The sequence below is a fragment of the Cryptomeria japonica genome, chromosome 2 (assembly GCF_030272615.1).
Source record: "Cryptomeria japonica chromosome 2, Sugi_1.0, whole genome shotgun sequence".
Taxonomy (NCBI): domain Eukaryota; kingdom Viridiplantae; phylum Streptophyta; class Pinopsida; order Cupressales; family Cupressaceae; genus Cryptomeria; species Cryptomeria japonica.
Window position 1 is genome coordinate 46,875,154 of NC_081406.1, and position 19,930 is coordinate 46,895,083.

General features: G+C 36.8%; 1 protein-coding gene across 4 annotated transcripts in view; it reads left to right on the top strand.

Annotated features, from left to right (window-relative positions):
• The window catches only part of LOC131046218 (protein ARV 2), a 79,052-nt gene that overhangs the window by 41,950 nt on the left and 17,172 nt on the right, over positions 1-19,930 (top strand). For all 4 annotated transcript variants that reach the window (XM_057979905.2, XM_057979906.2, XM_057979908.2 and 1 more), the window contains 2 exons: positions 4,701-4,767; positions 5,068-5,143. In XM_057979905.2, the coding sequence (XP_057835888.1) occupies positions 4,701-4,767; positions 5,068-5,143 (143 nt within the window). The remainder of the gene's footprint in view (positions 1-4,700; positions 4,768-5,067; positions 5,144-19,930) is intronic.

Genomic DNA, 19,930 nt, shown 5'->3' on the forward strand with positions numbered 1-19,930 from the left:
GACCATAAATCGCCTCAAAAATGTTATTTCGATGAAATTGCCCAAGTGTTAGGGTGGCTGGAAATAATGAATTGGTCTGAAGACACCCTGGAAATGAAATTGCAGACCCTACACCAGCAATGGTGTACTCAGAAAACACCTCCAAACCACTCTAAAATGACCTCTCAACAAATCGCCTAAGGACGGGAATGTAAAATCAGGTCTGAGGATGCACATTCTAGTCAATGATCAGCAACAATGGTGATTAGAATCACCCACAATAGCGCCCAGCCATGGAGTATAACTCAGATTTAAGTGTTATGGCAGTCCCTTAGCATCAACAAATCTCAGCAAAACTAATAAAATTACTCCACAAAGTGAAGTGATCAGCCACCAAACAAAATTGTGGCACTTCCAATCATGGCACCATCCTATCAAATCGCCCAATGTGGCACAAACAGCTAACAAACTTGCTGCAACTCTCTTCAAATGGTAGCGCCTAGGTATAGGTGGACAAAATTGCCTTCTAACTTGTACTTTCAGCTCACAAATGGTGTCTAATGGACACTCAATAAAATTGCCTAGCTGGAAAAATTTCTTCAATCAGCCACTTAGCCACCTTCAATCAATCACATCAGCAAATATAATAATATTATATTGCTGGCTGGGCTCTTTTTAAACATGTTTTTACCTTGATGTTTCACCACACAAGCAATGTGGGATAAAAAACTTGCCTTTATACTTGCTTGGGAAAATTGATTTGCATCTAGAAAAATAATAATCATTAAATGATCATTGCAAACCATTAATAATTGTTTTTGATAATTAAATAATCGCTGTCAAATGCGGAAAACAATTAAATTCTGGACCACTTGAATTAAATTATTTCATTTTTACCAAATTTGGCCACCTGGGGGAAAATCACCCCATATCTGGATAAAAATCCAGTTGAAAAATCATTTAAAACATCATTAAAGCTTATTGGGGGAAAATCAACCTCCATTGGAATAAAATTCCTCTTCAAAAATCATCGTAACTTGTCAAAAATGCCATTGGGGGAAAATTGATTTTCATTTGGATTCCAAAAATCACTTCATCTTCATCATTAAGTCCAAAAATCCACTTTGGGGGAAAATTGCTCCCTATTTGGATAAAAATCCAGATAAAAAATTCATCGAAAACACACTTGGGGAAATTCGCCATGCATCGGGACAATCATCTGCATAACAATCCATCAAATTTGTTCACAAACCGTCTTAGGGAAAATCGATCTTCATCAAGATAAGGAATTTCATCCGCATCAAAATCATCTGCATTCCAGGGGAAAATTGTGGGTCATCAGGATAATTTCCCATACATAGTTTTTAGCCTCTTGGTGGAAAATCGCCCTCCATTAGGAACTTGAATGGGGGAAAAATAGGGTCCATCGGAAATTTGGGGGAAATTTATCTCCCATCAGAATTTTGAGTGGGGGAGAACCATGGGTCATCGGAAATGTGAGGGAAAAGCACCTCCCATCAGGATATTTGACCTTTTGACCATTAAAACATAGATTTTCATCGAGAATTCAATGATTCCTCCACTCAAAAACATCTGGACATATCAAATTTCATCATAATGCGCCGGGACTTAGCCAAATTCATAAAAAATTAAGTGAGAAAATAGGGATTCCATTGGGATAAAGTGCAAATTTGACTTGAATAACCTCTTGGGAGCAAGAAAAGAACCCCTAAAGGACCTCTTAACACTTAGGCACAAAAATATCTCCGACTTGGGCATTTTAAAACTCAATCAGACTTTGAGCAAAATTAGGAGCACCTAGACATTTGACATTTTGCACACATTTGATCCTATTCAAAACTTGAAAACCCTAATAGCAATTAGGCATGATCACATTTCAAAACTCGAGACTCGGACAATGAGAAGCTCAAAATTGCCACCTATTACCGAAACCCTAAACTAACAAGATGCAGAAAGCAGGAAAGAGGGGGTCCTCGTTTGCAATGGGGCGATGTGTGAAAAGGTCACAACACTATGATAGACTTGCTAGAAAGGATTGATTAATTTAATTTTGCTAACAAGACATGCATTCTTTGATGTGCTAAATGACATCATTTCCAACTAAACCTTTTCTTGATCTATTTGTATATCTTGAAACATTTTGGATGTCCTACGAAGGGGGTATCATGGACCACCCGACTTTTACTTAGGGACAAGATATACTCTATCCTCATAGAATATGAGCTCATTTGCTACCCAATATCTATCATCATTCACCTTACCTTCCATAATGTCAGTAGTTAACACATTTTTAGAATATTTTATTGAGATTTCAACTTTCCAATCTATTGAAATATTAGTTATAGAGCATTGGCTAGGCTTTCTTGACAAGGCATCTACTACCATGCATATTCAATATCAAAGTCATAGGCTTGAAGTTTACTTACCCATTTCTACTGTCTTTGATTCAAATCTTTCTGAATAGAAGAGTACTTGAAGCTATTGTGGTATATTTTCACCACAAATTTACCGCCTTGAACTTGGCTAATGCATCTATGATGGCCAATATCTCTTTGTTGTAGATTGAGAACCTTCTTTTTACTTCTCTAAATTTGCAGCTTCAAAAATCTATTGGACACCTATTCTACATCATAATTGCTTCAATCCCTTTTCTTGATGCATCACATTCCAACACAAAGGGAAGCGAGAATTAAGTACAATCAACATAGGACATGAACCTATCACTGCTTTAAGCTTGTCAAAAGTTTCTTGTGCTACACCGGCCCATGTGAAGGTCTTTTTAATCAAATTAGTTAAAGGTGATCCCAATTGTGAGAATCCCTTAAGAAATCTTCCATAGTAGTTGAGAGTTCAAAGAATCCTCTTAGCTGTAAAAGTCTTTGGGGAAGGCTAATCTAAGTTAGCTCATATCTTTGCTTGTACAACTTGAAAACCCTGAACATTGATAACATGATCTAAATACAAAATCTTAGTTATTCCAAAAAAAAGTTGGACTCCTTGGCAAATAATGCTTAAGCCTCAAGAATATGCAAAACTTCATTCAAATGCCTCGAATGTTCTTTGCAAGTTTTGCTATAGATGAGGATATTATCAAAGAATACCAAAGGAGAATTCTTCAATGCTTGTTGAACACTTGGTTCTTGGGACTATACAAATTTCCTTGATTGCTTATTGAGGCTTCTATTAAGGGTATTGCAACTATCGAATCCACTTCTGTAACACCTACATAGTGGCAGTAGAGGTTTTTGAGTTTTAGTCGTAGACAAAATTTATGATTTATAATGTTTATGGATATTGAAACTTGAACTTCATATGTATTCATAGATTGAACTCATTTTTTTGTCTATGATATGTTTTAAACTCTAATTTTGATTTATATGACGGAAATTAGTAAGATCTGCAAATTCAGAAATAGTATGTTTTTAAAGAATATTTAAAAAAATTGTGTTTCCAAATGTTTGATTGATATTATTGCAGAGTTTTCCTTGAGTTTTTAAATTTTTTGGGCATGCTAAGTAATTGATGAATCCATGTTTTTCAACTGTGTATGCAACAGCCTAGTAATTGAATTCAAAGTTTTTCTTCTTTGATTCTTTTAGGGTTAATGAGGAGTTTATGGATGGCCCCAATACATGCATAGAGAGTAGATGCTTGATGAAGCCCATAAATACACAAATTTGGGTAGGTTATGGATTTACAAGGTTGTGAAGAAGGTTGTTTTCTTATGCTCAATACATTTGAAAGAGAATGACTCAACTACCATGTAAAAAAACTAGATAAGTTAACTAATTTTAATAAGTGCAATTGTAGTTTTCTAAGTTACAAAGTTATAAATGTTGTCTTTGAAAATTAGCAGCGAGAAGGTTATGGTGTAAAAGCACCAAATTTTCAAAGCTTTGCCATCTACATTTTGTGCCAGCCTTGAAATGATTTTAGCTGTAAGCACATTTGAGGCTATTCACATGAAAAAGTGTAATAGGTTATCCCAAAAGTGTCAAAATGATCTCATTTTTGTGTGGTGCAACCTATATTTTCATGTAAAAGGGTGGAGAGAATTGAAATTCACAAAGTGATTTGACTTAGATGACATTAATCCACATTGAGATTGGATTGTTGAGGACGTGGAGCCCACATTTTCCATGGACAAGATTAATCTTTTTGAAAGGGTAATAGTATAATTGGCGACAAATGTAGATGCACATGCAAGAGGGTAGGTGGAAGCATCAAGATTTGCTTTATCGGATGATAACGATATGCTTGAGGCTGATATTGTTTCTTGTGAGGAATCATTATGATCTAGTTCGAGAGCCCTAACATGGTTTCTGGAAAAGTTTAGTTATAAGGGAAACTCGTAAAATATCTACACAAATTTCTAAGTAATAATCACATGACATTATGATGTGCATTGTACTCATTTTTTCGTCTTTAAAATGAAGAAAAATCTACCTATGGGTTCTCCAAAATTAATATTTGCATTTAAAAAAAATTAAAAGTTTAAGTTACAAATTTATGTATATTTAAATTTTTAGTGTGTTTTCAAGCTCTTGGTTCAAGGTTAGGCTTGCAAGTCTTTGCCCCATTTGAGTTTTTGAACTTCGTATTTTTGATACAAGAGATGAGTATTAGGTCAACGTATGAGTGTAATAATAACTATGTAGAATAGCTTTACAAATTTTAATCATTTATTGCGGTTTTCTCAGTTATATGGAGGTTTCTATGGCTATCCTCTTCTCAAGTTACTTCAAGATATTCATCCTTGCGATGATGGTATGGATTTTACTTACTTTATTAGAGAGCTTTGGTGGGGATTGAATTTTTTTTCTTTTCCATAGTTACAAAATTTTCTTGAACTGTTTGGTTGATGATTCTGGGTTGTAAGTTAATGAATGCGGAAATTTCTAGTGTACTTATGTTTTCTGATTCATTCTTACCATTTTGATTTATATGGTATAGTTGATTTCTTTAATATTTAGTTTGGATTTGATGATTTATATCGTATAATTGATTTGTTTGGTATTCAATTTGGTTTTGACGGTCGTAATGTTTTGTGGTTGTCATCCTCTACAGGTTTGGGATTTTCCATCATTAACGGTCTATATCACTGATATCTTTGTTATGTCTTCTAATGCTGTTGCTTTAAGAGGTAAATATTTTCAGAAGTGTTACCCCACCTCCACCTTCGTTACTCTTTTTATTGAAGTTCTTTTCAGCTTTGGCAAACATCATATTTCACATCACTACATAAATTATCAAAAGAGATATTCTATTAATTTCCACAGTTGGTGATTCTTTGCAAGTATTGCCAATAGTCTTATATGGTATATGTTAATTTAGGTGTTCATATATAATGTTATTTAATAGGACCTTAAAAATTACTTTTTAAAAAGGTCTCGGTCGTAGAAATGGTTGTATTATGTTCATAGTTTGTGTCGATTTGTATCGTGACACTTCTATAGGAAGGTTACACACATTGACATATATCTTCAAAATGACTCGCAATACTAACCTTCTAGAAGATGGTGACCTTAATAATTTGGAAATTGGCAACCCAAATATTGGTTTATGACTACTTAGATCAGGAGAAAAAGTGCATATGTGTAGTGCATAATTCTTAGTTCTACTTCTACTTGTAGCTGATTTGTATCTCAAAAACAATTCACATTGCTAACCTTCTAAAAGATGGTGTTCCTCGAATACTTTGGAAACTAGGCAACCCAAATCTTGGATAATGAACACTTATATCAGAAGAAGAGATGCATGTTTATAGTGTGCCATTCCTAGTCCTACTTCTACTTCTTTGTTTGTTTCCTATCTCTTAAACCTTGTTAGTGTTTTAACTTACATCTTTTAGTGCAATGCAAAACAAAATAGATGTGTGGTAGAACTGCTCTTCAAATTGGAGGGGGAAGCTCCCTATAAAATAAAACTTAACCTACTATGATCAATATGTACATGCAACTTACAAATTTTATAGTATTTTTGTAGGTGATTTTATGTTTAGGTTGCGTAAACTTTAGATGCATATCTTATAGGTTTGACTAGTTTAAAAGTTTGAAGAGGTCTTTCTACACAAGGCACATGATTTTTGATTGAAACTAAATGTAAAGTTTTTGTTCAAGGGTAAAGCAGGTTTTGAGGGGACTTGAAACCCTGTACAATAGGTTTTGAAGGGACCCAAAACCCTCGGATTCTGCGGGGATCTAAAACACACTTACAAAATGCTGCAACCAAATATAACACAGGCAACCAACAACCAACTCACAACCATACAACAAAAGCTAACATTAAAGAATTAGCTGTAGAAACAGAAGGACGCGTTGGTCTGTTTTTTATGCATGCGCAACTTAGAATAAAATACCCTGAAATATCCTATTCTCTCTTGATCAAAATCTTCTATGTGCTAAACAGACTAACTGTGTGATCACAAAGTCGACTCCAAGGTTCTAGATTCATGTAGATAGTCTCAGTTGGTTCGTTGTGATTTGCGAGTAATCTCAAGGGGGACTTATGTAATTGTTCGAGGAGTGAATCAATCAAAGGATTCTGTTGATTGTTGACACTAATAACTTTCTCCTTCTTTGGAATAATTTTTCAATAAGCTCTTTTCAATCCTACTTCTATCCAGACTCGGAAAAAAAAAGGCAAAAGGATGAGGGTTTAGGAAGCTACTTCTAATCCTAATCTAATCCTATGAACTTTGGAGATGGAAATTGCAAAAGTGGAATTCAAAAACCAATTCTTGTTTTGCCAAATTTAACAACTACACAAGAACGGTGCAATCTTCTAAGAAAATCAAAAGATTTTCATATCACTCATATTCACTAACATCTTGAACAATGAATAAAGCGATAGAAGTTAAGTTTATGTTTTTGGTTTAGGCTAACTTTGCACGATAACTGAAAATCATCCAATTATCAAAAGTATGAACGCATTGTTCCACATTGAGCAATTCTATCAAATCTTTCATTCAATCTAATAACTTGAAATGAAATCTATTCTATGGAGAGCCTAGAAACCATGCTAACTTGCAAAAGTAGACAAAACTCACCAACAATTGAACGATGAATATGTCTTAGAACTTAAGAAGTATCAGTACAACAATTTCTCGGAAATCTCTCTCTTTACAAATGAGAGGAGGGGGGTTTATATAGGCACCCAATTACAAAGCAACGACCCAGATTGATCTAAGATCAACGGCCAAGATTTATAGATAAAACCCTAATTAGGGTTACTTGCAAAAAAACTCCTTTTGGGCAATGGGAAAATTACAACACTTTGGATAACCAATGAGAAAATAGGAGCCACTTATTGAGTTTGGTTCATTTTAGACTTGGCACCCAGACACATTAGACTTGGCACCCAGACACATTAGACTTGGCACCCTTGGATTGGTTGATTGATGATTGGTTTGCCACCTTAGCTTGCCTTGTGGATTTGATTTCTCATCATGAAAAAGTGTTGATGTCTTAAGCAATATCTTTTGATCCAAAGGAAACTCAAAATGATTAGAACATCTTCTTCATTCTCATTGTGTCTTGAATCTATCGTTCCTTGGTATGGAATCTTTTGAAGGGTGAATGTTGTTCTTCCATCATCTTTTCAACTAGTTCCCTTTTTCATCGGCACCTTCGTGGAAGTCTCTTCCTTGAGTTGACATCAAGTACTTGAAAATATGAAAAATTTCTAAGTTAAACGAAATAAGTTTGATGCTATCTTGACAAATTTTGAAAGAATAACTCTGATTTTGTGATCAAACTTTTGAAATCAGAGGAGCTAAAACCAAACTGGGAATGGTTTGAGAAACAAAAATCAGGACTGAATTGACTGAGAATTTGAATTTATGTCTGATTTTTGTACTTAAAACTGAAAATCAGATTTGGAAACTTCAAATCAGATTCAGAAAACTATGAAAATCTTGAAATTTAGTCTGAGTTGAGCTTCTGGAGCTGACAATCAGATAAAAAGAGGCTCTGAAAATCCAAAATCAGACTCAGAAATTATGAACATCTTGAAATTTAGTCTGATTTGAGCAAAATCAGTTCTTTTGATCATTCTGGAAACGTAAGATCAAACTCAGAAATTTTCCAGAATATTAAAACCACTCTTGGAAACTTGGAAATTTGGTCTGATCAGACTTAGTGAACATTTTGGAGACCTAAAATCAGACCGAAATTACTTGAAAATTGTGAAATATGATCTGGTTCGAACTCTGCAAGGTGAAAACCTAATCAGAATCAGGCCCTGTATCTTTCTGGAAATTAAAAAATCAGACTGAGAAAACCTTAAAAATCATGAAACTTGGTTGGATTTGAAGCTCAAAACTTTAAATCAGATATGAAATAACCCTGATTTTATAAACAAGGTCTGATTTTTAAGGATTTTTACCCCTTATGACTAAAGGAAACACAAGAAGCAGCCCTGTTTTGTGGATGGAACTCAGAGATTGCGAGAAACTAGACAGAAAAGAAGAAATTTGGAATCCACAATGCCAAAATTCTGTCCTAGAAGCGCTTCAGACCTGCAATAAATGAAAGAAAATCTCAGAGAATGCTGATAGTTGATCTATGAATGCCTTGAATTCCTCTTGAAACCTGCAATAAAAACTCCTAAATTGCCCAAGGAAAACTTGGAGAGACTAAGAAAGTTTGAATTCCATGAAAAAAGTGTGAATAATGAAAGGTCAAGGCCTATACTTATAGGAAATTGGAATTCCTTCTTTGAATTGTTTTTTGTTTTTTTGAAATTTTAAAGGCAATGAACTTAGTCACAATTTGGCCTTCAGATTGAACTTTCCTTGTTTTATTGTTTTTTATTTTATTTTAAAGCTTATTGGCAATTCTTTTCTCTTTTTCCCTTGGAAGCTTCTCTTCTAGAAACCTTTTTGCTTTATTTCCTTTTCAATTTAGCCAAGTTCAAACTCTTTCCTTTCATGAGTTGGGCGAATTTCTCCTTGTATTCAACTTTTTGTTTTTGAAAATTTGAACATTTTTGCCTAGGCAGACTTTGCTTATGCTCAAGGAAGTTTGCCATGGAAACAAGGAATTGTTCTAAGGAATTTAGGATTTTTTCCAAGGAAATTTAGGATTTTTTTCAAGGAATTTAGGAATTTTTCTTTTCGATCAAGGTTCTAGACTTTGTCAATTTCTTGTGATCTTCAATCAGCGTTTTAGAAATTATCCTTTGGATTCGAAACTTATTTCATACTTGGTGTATTCTGGATGAATTCTTTTGACTTGACACTTTTCCTAAACCCGAAACAATCCAAGACCTCAAAAAGAATAAAAAACAACTTTCCCAAAAAACAACTTTCTATTTTTAGAAAAAAAGTAGGCTGAAAAAGCAGGTCCCTGGATTGGCCCCAAAATGCCCAAAACAAAACCTTCTAAATTTAGAAAAAAGCAAAAAAGCAAATTTCCTAAAAAAAGCAAGTTGTCAGAATTGACCCCAAGAAATTGAGATTTATTCCTTCGTCCCCTTTGAAACCCATCCATAGCATTAAAACGTTCTTTTGATTGTTCCTTCATGTTGACGTGTTTTTTAGGACAGCGTCTAACACAGAATAAAGTTGCCTAACGGTCACTTCACTCTCTCTTGATCAAAGTACAATTGCATGCTAAGATTGCAAGAAGTTCAAACAATCGACTCCAAGGTTCCTTCAATGCGTGGACGTGACTCAGTTGGTTGATGTGATTGCTGGTAATTCAAGGGGCCTTACGTGTGCATCGTTCTTTCACTTCTTTTCTGTGGCTGGAACTCCATCATCGGATATGGCAATTCTGCGATGCTGCTGCTTCGAATGAAATAAAATGAACTGAAAGTAAAAGGGAAAGGGTTCAAAAGGATCTAAATCTATTCCTAAGAGCAGTGATAACAATGAATAGTGCTCTGGTGGACAAATTCCAAATAAACCAAGCTTTGCTTCGCCAAGATCAACTACAACTCCGCAAGAACCGGTGCAATCTTCTGGGGATGCTAGAGGATTTTCAAATCGAGAAAGTACATTTGAATACCCAACACGGCGCAATCCAAATGACTATCCACAATCGAACTTAGCACGAATTTAGGGGGCTCAGACTAACTTTACACTGCAACTTACAATCAACAAGATGCAACAAGTATGAACCATGGAAATTCATCAGACACCATTACATTCTCCATTGAAATCAAAGCACTTTACTATTTCTAATCTAAGCGAGGAAGGTGAAACCATGCAAGCTTTGAAAAAATAATTTAAGTGGACACAATTAGAGAACAATGTTTCACTATTATTTTCTCAAAAACTTATTGCAACAATTTCATACAAAGCTCCCTCCCTTTTAAATGAGGGGGTCACCCCTTTATATAGGCTTCAAGCCCTGGCTACATGCAAAACCCTAATTAGGGTTTTCCCAAAAGATTCTCCACACATGATGCAACAAGGTGGGAATCTCCAATTAATAACCCATCATGCCCATATACAATTAATCCAAAAGTACCGAAAATAGCATCCATTGCGCATTAAATGCACCACCTCCTTCAAATTCACCCAACATGCGTTGAATATTCATCCATGCAAAAATCACCCCACTATGTCATAAACGCTCCATCATTTCCACATGCGGCGGCTGCATGCAAAAGGAATCTGCCATAAATTCAACATGCAATGACCAGGTCACCATTAGGTCAAATATTTCGATAATGAATGCACCACTCTATTGCCACCTGTTCAAAAGATCCTCGCCATGCAAGTGGACCCCGATGTCATATATCCGCTCCTGCACATCAGGAATTGTTGGAGAGGGAAAATTCGATTCAGGAAGAATTTTCTTGAAGTCTCTTCAACTTTCCTTGCTCAGAGAAGGTTTTTCATCAATTCTGCACATTTCCTATTTTTTAGGAAAATTTCCAAATTAGGGTTTTGCGGTCCAGGAGAGAGAAAATTCTCCTACGAATCCAAATCTGTAAAACTTTTGAAATTTGGATGTGATTTGATGCCCGAGAATGGATTTTTCAAATTTTTCCCTGGGGGGAAATTTCTTGTTCAGTTCATCCCTGATTCCTTCCTTGCCTTAGAAATTTTATGTTCAATTCATCCTTGGGTGTATTTCTTCCTTGCTTGGAATTTTGTCCCAAAGGAAGGAATTTCCAACACTTAGCCAAATTTTCACCCTTTTCAGGAACTCTGTCATGAAGGAAGGAATTTCCAACACTTATACAATTTTTCACCTTTCCTGGAATTATGCCCTGAAGGAAGGAATTTCCATCACTTAGCCAAATTTTCACATGTCTCCTTTTCAACATCCCTATTTTTAGGGATCCTCCTAAAATTTAGGAGCCAGGTTCATTGGATGAAGAATTTCATCCCGATTCGAAATCTATAAAAATTTCCATATTTAGCCGGGATTTGATGTCTAAAAATAGCATAATTGAAAATTCGCCCGAGGGGAATTTCTGTTTTTTAACCTTCCTTGACTCCTTGGATTCCGTGCCTTAGGCAAAATTTCAAATTTTCTACTTGGGTGAAATTTTACCACGCCAAGGATTCATGAATTTTCTTTCTGTGAATGGCTTCTTGGATTCAGCGCCCCAGCCCATCCCTGGGCGCATTTTGGCCTTGTCCATGGAATGATGGAAAATTGCACTTGTGAAAGCTTTCTTGGTTTTAGCGCCCCAGGCCTGACCTAGGCGCATTTTTGCCTTGTCCAAGGAATGATGGAAAATTGTAGTTGTGAAAGCATTCTTGGTTTTAGCGCCCTAGCCCATACCTAGGCGCATTTTGGAGATGTCCATGGAGAGGCGGAAAATTGCACTATTTCAGGCTCTTCGTCAGGATATATATATGAAATATAACATTTAAGTATAAGTTTCTTATACTTTAAGTTATATTTCATATATACTTTCAGGATGTTTGAGAGTGGTTTCAGGTCCATAGGAATCATAATGCAAATTCTGGATTTTGGAAGATCTTCCAAATTTCTAGACTTAGTCAAATTTTAGGCCATTTTCGGATCAGGATGACATTGGTGGATTGATGTGGATTTCTGGACTTGGATGATCATGCTTGCTTTCCTCTTCTGGAATAGGAGATCCAAACTTAGCCAAATTTTGACCACTGTTTGTGCTGAGATGCCACTTTGGGATTTTGAAGGTGGATTTGGAACAATTTTGTGCCTTCCACTTCAGGGATGATTCTCATACTTAGCCATTTTAGACCCCTGCTTGTTTGCTTTCAACTTTCTAGATTTAGAAGTGATTGTGCATGTTGATTCTTCGCTGTCTGCTAGCCTGATCCTGCCACAAATAGACTTTCCCAAAATAGAAACTTTTCTAAAATGTCAGAGTTAGAACCTAAAACATGACTCATGAATGACTTACTATAAATAGAAACTTACTAAAAATAGAAATTACTAAAAATAGTAAGTTTGATTTTTGGCAAAATGGCGACATTTCGGGACTTGGAAAAATCCCTAAAAAATAGGGACTTTCTAAAAATAGAAAGTTGCTCCATTCGGGCTCAAATTTTACTGGGAGGTCCCTTGAAGGGTCCTGATTCTAGTTGTATGCTTAGTTTTTCTGAAACCCTAACAGGAACCCCTAAAATCTAGGACAAAAGGCAAAAATCCTAAAATTCACAAAACGAGTCCTTGACTTAGCCGAATTCGCTCAAACAAAAAGCAGATTTTAATCAATATGACCCCCAAACACTTGCAAAGCAGAGAGACTGACGAGACTGCTGCGAAAAGACCCCAAAAACGCAAGCCAAAAGACCGGGAGGGCCAAAAAAGTAGGGGGTCCCCATTTGCAATGGGGCGATGTGTGAAAACGTCACAACACTTCACTCTTCTAACTTTGATGATGACTCCAAATTTTCACCTTTTTCAGGAACTCTGTCATGAAGGAATTTCCAACACTTAGTCAATTTTTCACCTTTCCTGGAATTATGCCCTGAAGGAAGGAATTTCCATCACTTAGCTAAATTTTCACATGTCTCCTTTTCAACATCCCTATTTTTAGGGATCCTCCTAAAATTTAGGAGCCAGGTTCATTGGATGAAGAATTTCATCCCGATTCGGAATCTATAAAAATTTCCATATTTGGCCGGGATTTGATGTCTAAAAATAGCATAATTGAAAATTCGCTCGAGGGGAATTTCTGTTTTTTAACCTTCCTTGACTCCTTGGATTCCGTGCCTTAGGCAAAATTTCAAATTTTCTACTTAAGTGAAATTTTACCACACCAAGGATTCATGAATTTTCTTTCTGTGAATGGCTTCTTGGATTTAGCGCCCCAGCCCATCCTGGGCGCATTTTGGCCCTGTCCATGGAATGATGGAAAATTGCACTTGTGAAAGCTTTCTTGGTTTTAGTGCCCCAGGCCTGACCTAGGCACATTTTTGCCATGTCCAAGGAATGATGGAAAATTGTAGTTGTGAAAGCATTCTTGGTTTTAGCGCCCTAGCCCATACCTAGGCGCATTTTGGAGATGTCCATGGAGAGGCGGAAAATTGCACTATTTCAGGCTCTTCGTCAGGATATATATATGAAATATAACATTTAAGTATAAGTTTCTTATACTTTAAGTTATATTTCATATATACTTTCAGGATGTTTGAAAGTGGTTTCAGGTCCATAGGAATCATAATGCAAATTCTGGATTTTGGAAGATCTTCCAAATTTCTAGACTTAGTCAAATTTCAGGCCATTTTTGGATCAGGATGACATTGGTGGATTGATGTGGATTTCTGGACTTGGATGATCATGCTTGCTTTCCTCTTCTGGAATAGGAGATCCAAACTTAGCCAAATTTTGACCACTGTCTGTGCTGAGATGCCACTTTGAGATTTTGAAGGTGGATTTTCTAGACTTAGAACAATTTTGTGCCTTCCACTTCAGGGATGATTCTCATACTTAGTCGTTTTAGACCCCTTCCTGTCTGCTTTCAACTTTCTAGATTTAGAAGTGATTGTGCATGTTGATTCTTCGCTGTCTGCTAGCCTGATCCTGCCACAAATAGACTTTCCCAGAATAGAAACTTTTCCAAAATGTCAGAGTTAGAACCTAAAACATGACTCATGAATGACTTACTATAAATAGAAACTTACTAAAAATAGAAATTACTAAAAATAGTAAGTTTGATTTTTGGCAAAATGGCGACATTTCGGGACTTGGAAAAATCCCTAAAAAATAGGGACTTTCTAAAAATAGAAAGTTGCTCCGTTTGGGCTCAAATTTTACTGGGAGGTCCCTTGAAGGGTCCTGATTCCAGTTGTATGCTTAGTAATCCTGAAACCCTAACAGGAACCCCTAAAATCTAGGACAGAAGGCAAAAATCCTAAAATTCACAAAACGAGTCCTTGACTTAGCTGAATTCTCTCAAACAAAAAGCAGATTTTAATCAATATGACCCCCAAACACTTGCAAAGCAGAGAGACTGACGAGACTGCTGCGAAAAGACCCCAAAAACGCAAGCCAAAAGACCGGGAGGGCCAAAAAAGTAGGGAGTCCCCATTTGCAATGGGGCGATGTGTGAAAACGTCACAACACTTCACTCTTCTAACTTTGATGACTCCTCCAAATTTTCACCTTTTTCAGGAACTCTGTCATGAAGGAAGGAATTTCCAACACTTAGTCAATTTTTCACCTTTCTTGGAATTGTGCCCTGAAGGAAGGAATTTCCATCACTTAGCCAAATTTTCACATGTCTCCTTTTCAACATCCCTATTTTTAGGGATCCTCCTAAAATTTAGGAGCCAGGTTCATTGGATGAAGAATTTCATCCCGATTCGGAATCTATAAAAATTTCCATATTTGGCCGGGATTTGATGTCTAAAAATAGCATAATTGAAAATTCGCCCGAGGGGAATTTCTGTTTTTTAACCTTCCTTGACTCCTTGGATTCCGTGCCTTAGGCAAAATTTCAAATTTTCTACTTGGGTGAAATTTTACCACGCCAAGGATTCATGAATTTTCTTTCTGTGAATGGATTCTTGGATTCAGCGCCCCAGCCCATCCCTGGGCGCATGTTGGCCCTGTCCATGGAATGATGGAAAATTGCACTTGTGAAAGCTTTCTTGGTTTTAGCGCCCCAGGCCTGACCTGGGCGCATTTTTGCCATGTCCAAGGAATGATGGAAAATTGTAGTTGTGAAAGCATTCTTGGTTTTAGCGCCCTAGCCCATACCTAGGCGCATTTTGGAGATGTCCATGGAGAGGCGGAAAATTGCACTATTTCAGGCTCTTCGTCAGGATATATATATGAAATATAACATTTAAGTATAAGTTTCTTATACTTTAAGTTATATTTCATATATACTTTCAGGATGTTTGAGAGTGGTTTCAGGTCCATAGGAATCATAATGCAAATTCTGGATTTTGGAAGATCTTCCAAATTTCAAATTTCAGGCCATTTTCGGATCAGGATGACATTGGTGGATTGATGTGGATTTCTGGACTTGGATGGTCATGCTTGCTTTCCTCTTCTGGAATAGGAGATCCAAACTTAGCCAAATTTTGACCACTGTTTGTGCTGAGATGCCACTTTGGGATTTTGAAGGTGGATTTGGATCAATTTTGTGCCTTCCACTTCAGGGATGATTCTCATACTTAGCCATTTTAGACCCCTGCCTGTCTGCTTTCAACTTTCTAGATTTAGAAGTGATTGTGCATGTTGATTCTTCACTGTCTGCTAGCCTGATCCTGCCACAAATAGACTTTCCCAGAATAGAAACTTTTCCAAAATGTCAGAGTTAGAACCTAAAACATGACTCATGAATGACTTACTATAAATAGAAATTACTAAAAATAGTAAGTTTGATTTTTGGCAAAATGGCGACATTTCGGGACTTGGAAAAATCCCTAAAAAATAGGGACTTTCTAAAAATAGAAAGTTGCTCCGTTCGGGCTCAAATTTTACTGGGAGGTCCCTTGAAGGGTCCTGATTCCAGTTGTATGCTTAGTTTTCCCGAAACCCTAACAGGAACCCCTAAAATCTAGGACAGAAGGCAAAAACCCTAAAATTCACAAAACGAGTCCTTGACTTAGCCGAATTCGCTCAAACAAAAAGCAGATTTTAATCAATATGACCCCCAAACACTTGCAAAGGAGAGAGACTGACGAGACTGCTGCGAAAAGACCCCAAAAACGCAAGCCAAAAGACCGGGAGGGCCAAAAAAGTAGGGGGTCTACATTTGCAATGGGGCGATGTGTGAAAACGTCACAACACTTCACTCTTCTAACTTCGATGACTCCTCCAAATTTCACAAAATTTGACTCATCTGCAGAGGCTAGAGACCTAAGAGAAAGTCTAAACTAAAAGAAAAACAAAAAAGAGGGGGGTCCCCATTTGCAATGGGGCGATGTGTGATTACGTCACAATAGGACGAAGCCAACAAAACAAACTACTCAAACAGCCATGAGCATAGGGATTTTCCAGGTTCCATTGACCTTAACACTGGGTTTTAACAAGGCTCCTATAACCTTAACCTTCAGTAACATAAAGATATTACATACTAAACTTATTGAAATAATGGTTTTTGTAAAGGCTCCCAAAACTCTCATCAGATGCCGAAACACTATCCCATCGAAAACCAAAACCTCAAACTCCACCATGGTCTCCACCTCCATAGGAGAAGAATGAAAGAGAAGAAGATTGTAGGCATCAACAACACCAATGCAACCGATCACAAACATATCAGCAAAAGCCCTCCAACTGCAGCTTCCAACCTTTCCCACAATGCAATTCTCCACCTCCATAGGATCCATGAAAAAGGAGGAAAGAAGTAGAGAGAACCAAGCCTTGGTCACTCCCACAAGAAGGTTCCTCACCTCAATAGGAGTATCACAAAGGAGGACCAAAAAATGAGCATCACGAGCCCACATAAGAAGATTGGTAAGTAGAAAATGTAGAGCTCCTTATAAATGAACGAGGATGGACATCTTCTCATAACCAAAAAGAACGGTTAAGCAAAAATAGAGAGCCCCAACAAAAATAACTCCAAGAGAAAAGGAGCCCAACAACTCAAGCTTGGGGAAACCAACATAGCACCAAGAGCAACAAATCTAGGTATGAAAAGATAAGCATAAACGAAAATCATACCCCTCAAAACCAATAGGTGAACTCCAAAACGGGTAGACAAAACCTCAACCATGACAACCAAGGACTAAACCCTAGCAGATCTGCCAAAAAAAGCATCGAATCTCTGAAATTAATGCATACCCACAAAAGACCTAGTAGCTAAAAGCATAGAGCCATAAATGGCCAAAAAGAACAGCCACCCATAAAATGGCGAAAACAACCGACCATAGAACAAGAAAACATGGGGTGACACCACCTTCAAAACCCTCCATAGAGGGTAGCCCACAAAGAACAACATTTGTCCTCGAAGTAGAACAACCAAAAAAGAGAGGGGAGCATCCAACCTTTGCAGTTGCTCATCCACACCACAGAAAAGGGAAACAAAGTGAAATGACCCCCATAATGGGATCTCATGTTGCCAAAAGGTGTCGCTAGAAGAGCCTCCTTAAACATTAGAGAAGCCAAACTTACCAAAGAAGGATTGGAAAGAAAAGGTTGAGGAAAGCCCTCAAGACCCAAATAGGCATAAATGCCACCCCTTCCACAGTCCAAGATCTTAATACCCCAAGCGACCTCTGCAAAAGACAACTTTGAGACCCCAAAAGCAACCACGCCAGGAAAACCATCATTTCCTCCACCTCCATGTGCACCCACAAGATCATCCCCCTCCTCTCCTACCACCACAACCCAACAACACCTAGTGCGAAGGGGAAAGCGAAAAGCCCACATAATAGAGGTAATAATTGCCTTTGGTAGCTATACAACCATCTCCGTCTTCATTTGAGCCCCTATATTCCTCCTTCAAAGCCCCTGCTACTCCTCCATTTGAAACCCTAGCCACTCCGTTCTTCCTTCTCTCGTTCACCATCGTAAAACTTTTATGGTTTGAACCAAGGATGTAGGCACTATAGGCAAGAAGCCCCCAAAACTAAATGTAGAGTTCCTACACTACTCTTACTAATTTCCAGACTGTTTCCACTCTTATAGGAAGTGTTTCTTCTAATGTTTGCATTCAACAGTTGGAGTATTGCAATTCTTATAAGTCCTTTGATCTCTAGTTTTGTGTAATACAAACAATATTCACTAGATTCTTCTCGATTACATTGTTTTATTTCCCATCCCATATTCATAGATAAAGAAAAATAACGAACCTGACTTAAATACTTATTTGGTTTTCAAATATTACGAATTCACTGTTCAGGTAATAGGATTATACGTCGTAAGGGGTTACTTGTGTCCACGTGCTATTGACAGAGAATGTTGCCGCTGAAGATAGGACTACTTCTACTCCCGTCCTCCACATTGAATGTTGTTTGTATGTTGTATGGCTACAAATAAAATAAACCCGATATTGGGCATTTTGAGAAGCATACTCCCGCATAAAATCAGAAGGAAATAGACTCCTTCCACAAGTTTAATGAACACACCAATGGATATTATCGATGTTGTACGATTGTAGCAATATCCACTCAAGAAACACTGATGCTTAAATATATTTGATATTCCGCCAATGCCTATAATGTTCTATCGGAAATAAGGCAAATGATTGTTTAAGGAAAGATACAGCCAATAAGGGTGCCAGATGTGACGTACTTTGCAGCATAGTTTAGTTCGAGTGATTAAATTCAATCATATAGGATTTAATATAAGTATTGCTCAGCAAATGCAAGTTCTCGTCCAATATTCAGTCTCCATGATTGCACATTGCAGTCCATCAACTTTAGAATATATATGATATTCATTATCTCAAAATACTGCAACCTTTCCTATTGATTTCACAAATCCCATAGACTTTAACAAACTCACCTAAAGAACCAATGTGATCCTTCCAAGGCCATTCAGGCTAGATATCTCATTGACAAAAATGGCTCCAAGGCCATTCAGGCTAGATATCTCATTGACAAAAATGGCACTTTGGGATTCAAATCTGAGAGTGTAAGTTTGTTAGAAACTCACAAATCAATGCCAGATAAAATATTTCCTTCCTTTTAAACTCCAATCCCAAAATCAATAATATAGCGCTATTATTCCCATGCAACTGTTCTGCCAATTATTTGTTAAGTAACTTTGTTAAATTAATTCTTAAGTCACTTTATTAATTAATTATTTAATACTTCCCATAATTTTTTCATTTTAAGAAAAATATTAAATAACTAATATTAATATTACCTTTTAATTAACTTAGCTTTGGAATAGAGGACATTACACTACATCTCATAACTACATGCTTGTGTTGTTCAACTAAATTTAGTGATTAGAAATTTCAAGAACACAATGATTGAATAGGTTCAAACATAGTGATACAAACACTTTGGTAAACAAATTAAGGGAATCAATATGAAGCCATGATTTCCAACTTTGAATAGACCTACAATTTAAAGTTTGCAAATTTGGTAGAAGCGATTTAGTTTACTTCAACACATATGACGAAACTTTTCAACAATAATTAAAAACTCTAGATATGGAAGTTACTTGTAATGTCCCTTTCTCAGTGATGTTCATTCGGTGGTCCAGTGGCCTATTCCGAAGACCTATAGGCTATTTGGAAAGGAGAATTCGGGTTTACAACTTTTGTGGAGTTCTACACGAGCTTTTTAGGGTTTGTCAGGAGGGGATTATTTAGTTTCGCTTATGGTTTCCTTCTAGGTTTTCCATGAACTCCAGGGTGGCATAACATGCAATTGATTCTAAATTGAAGTGTGAACTAGTAAGTTAGGGTTTGTCTGTTTGGATGGTGCAGTTTTACCGAGCTTTCCAAGCTCTTTCTCTGGGTGCGAAGATCATGTTTTTTGGAGCAGTATTTCATGACTTACTATTTCTAGTGAGTAGCAATTTGAGCATTTCTATTTTAGGCAGTCTTGGATAGGGTCCTGATCCAG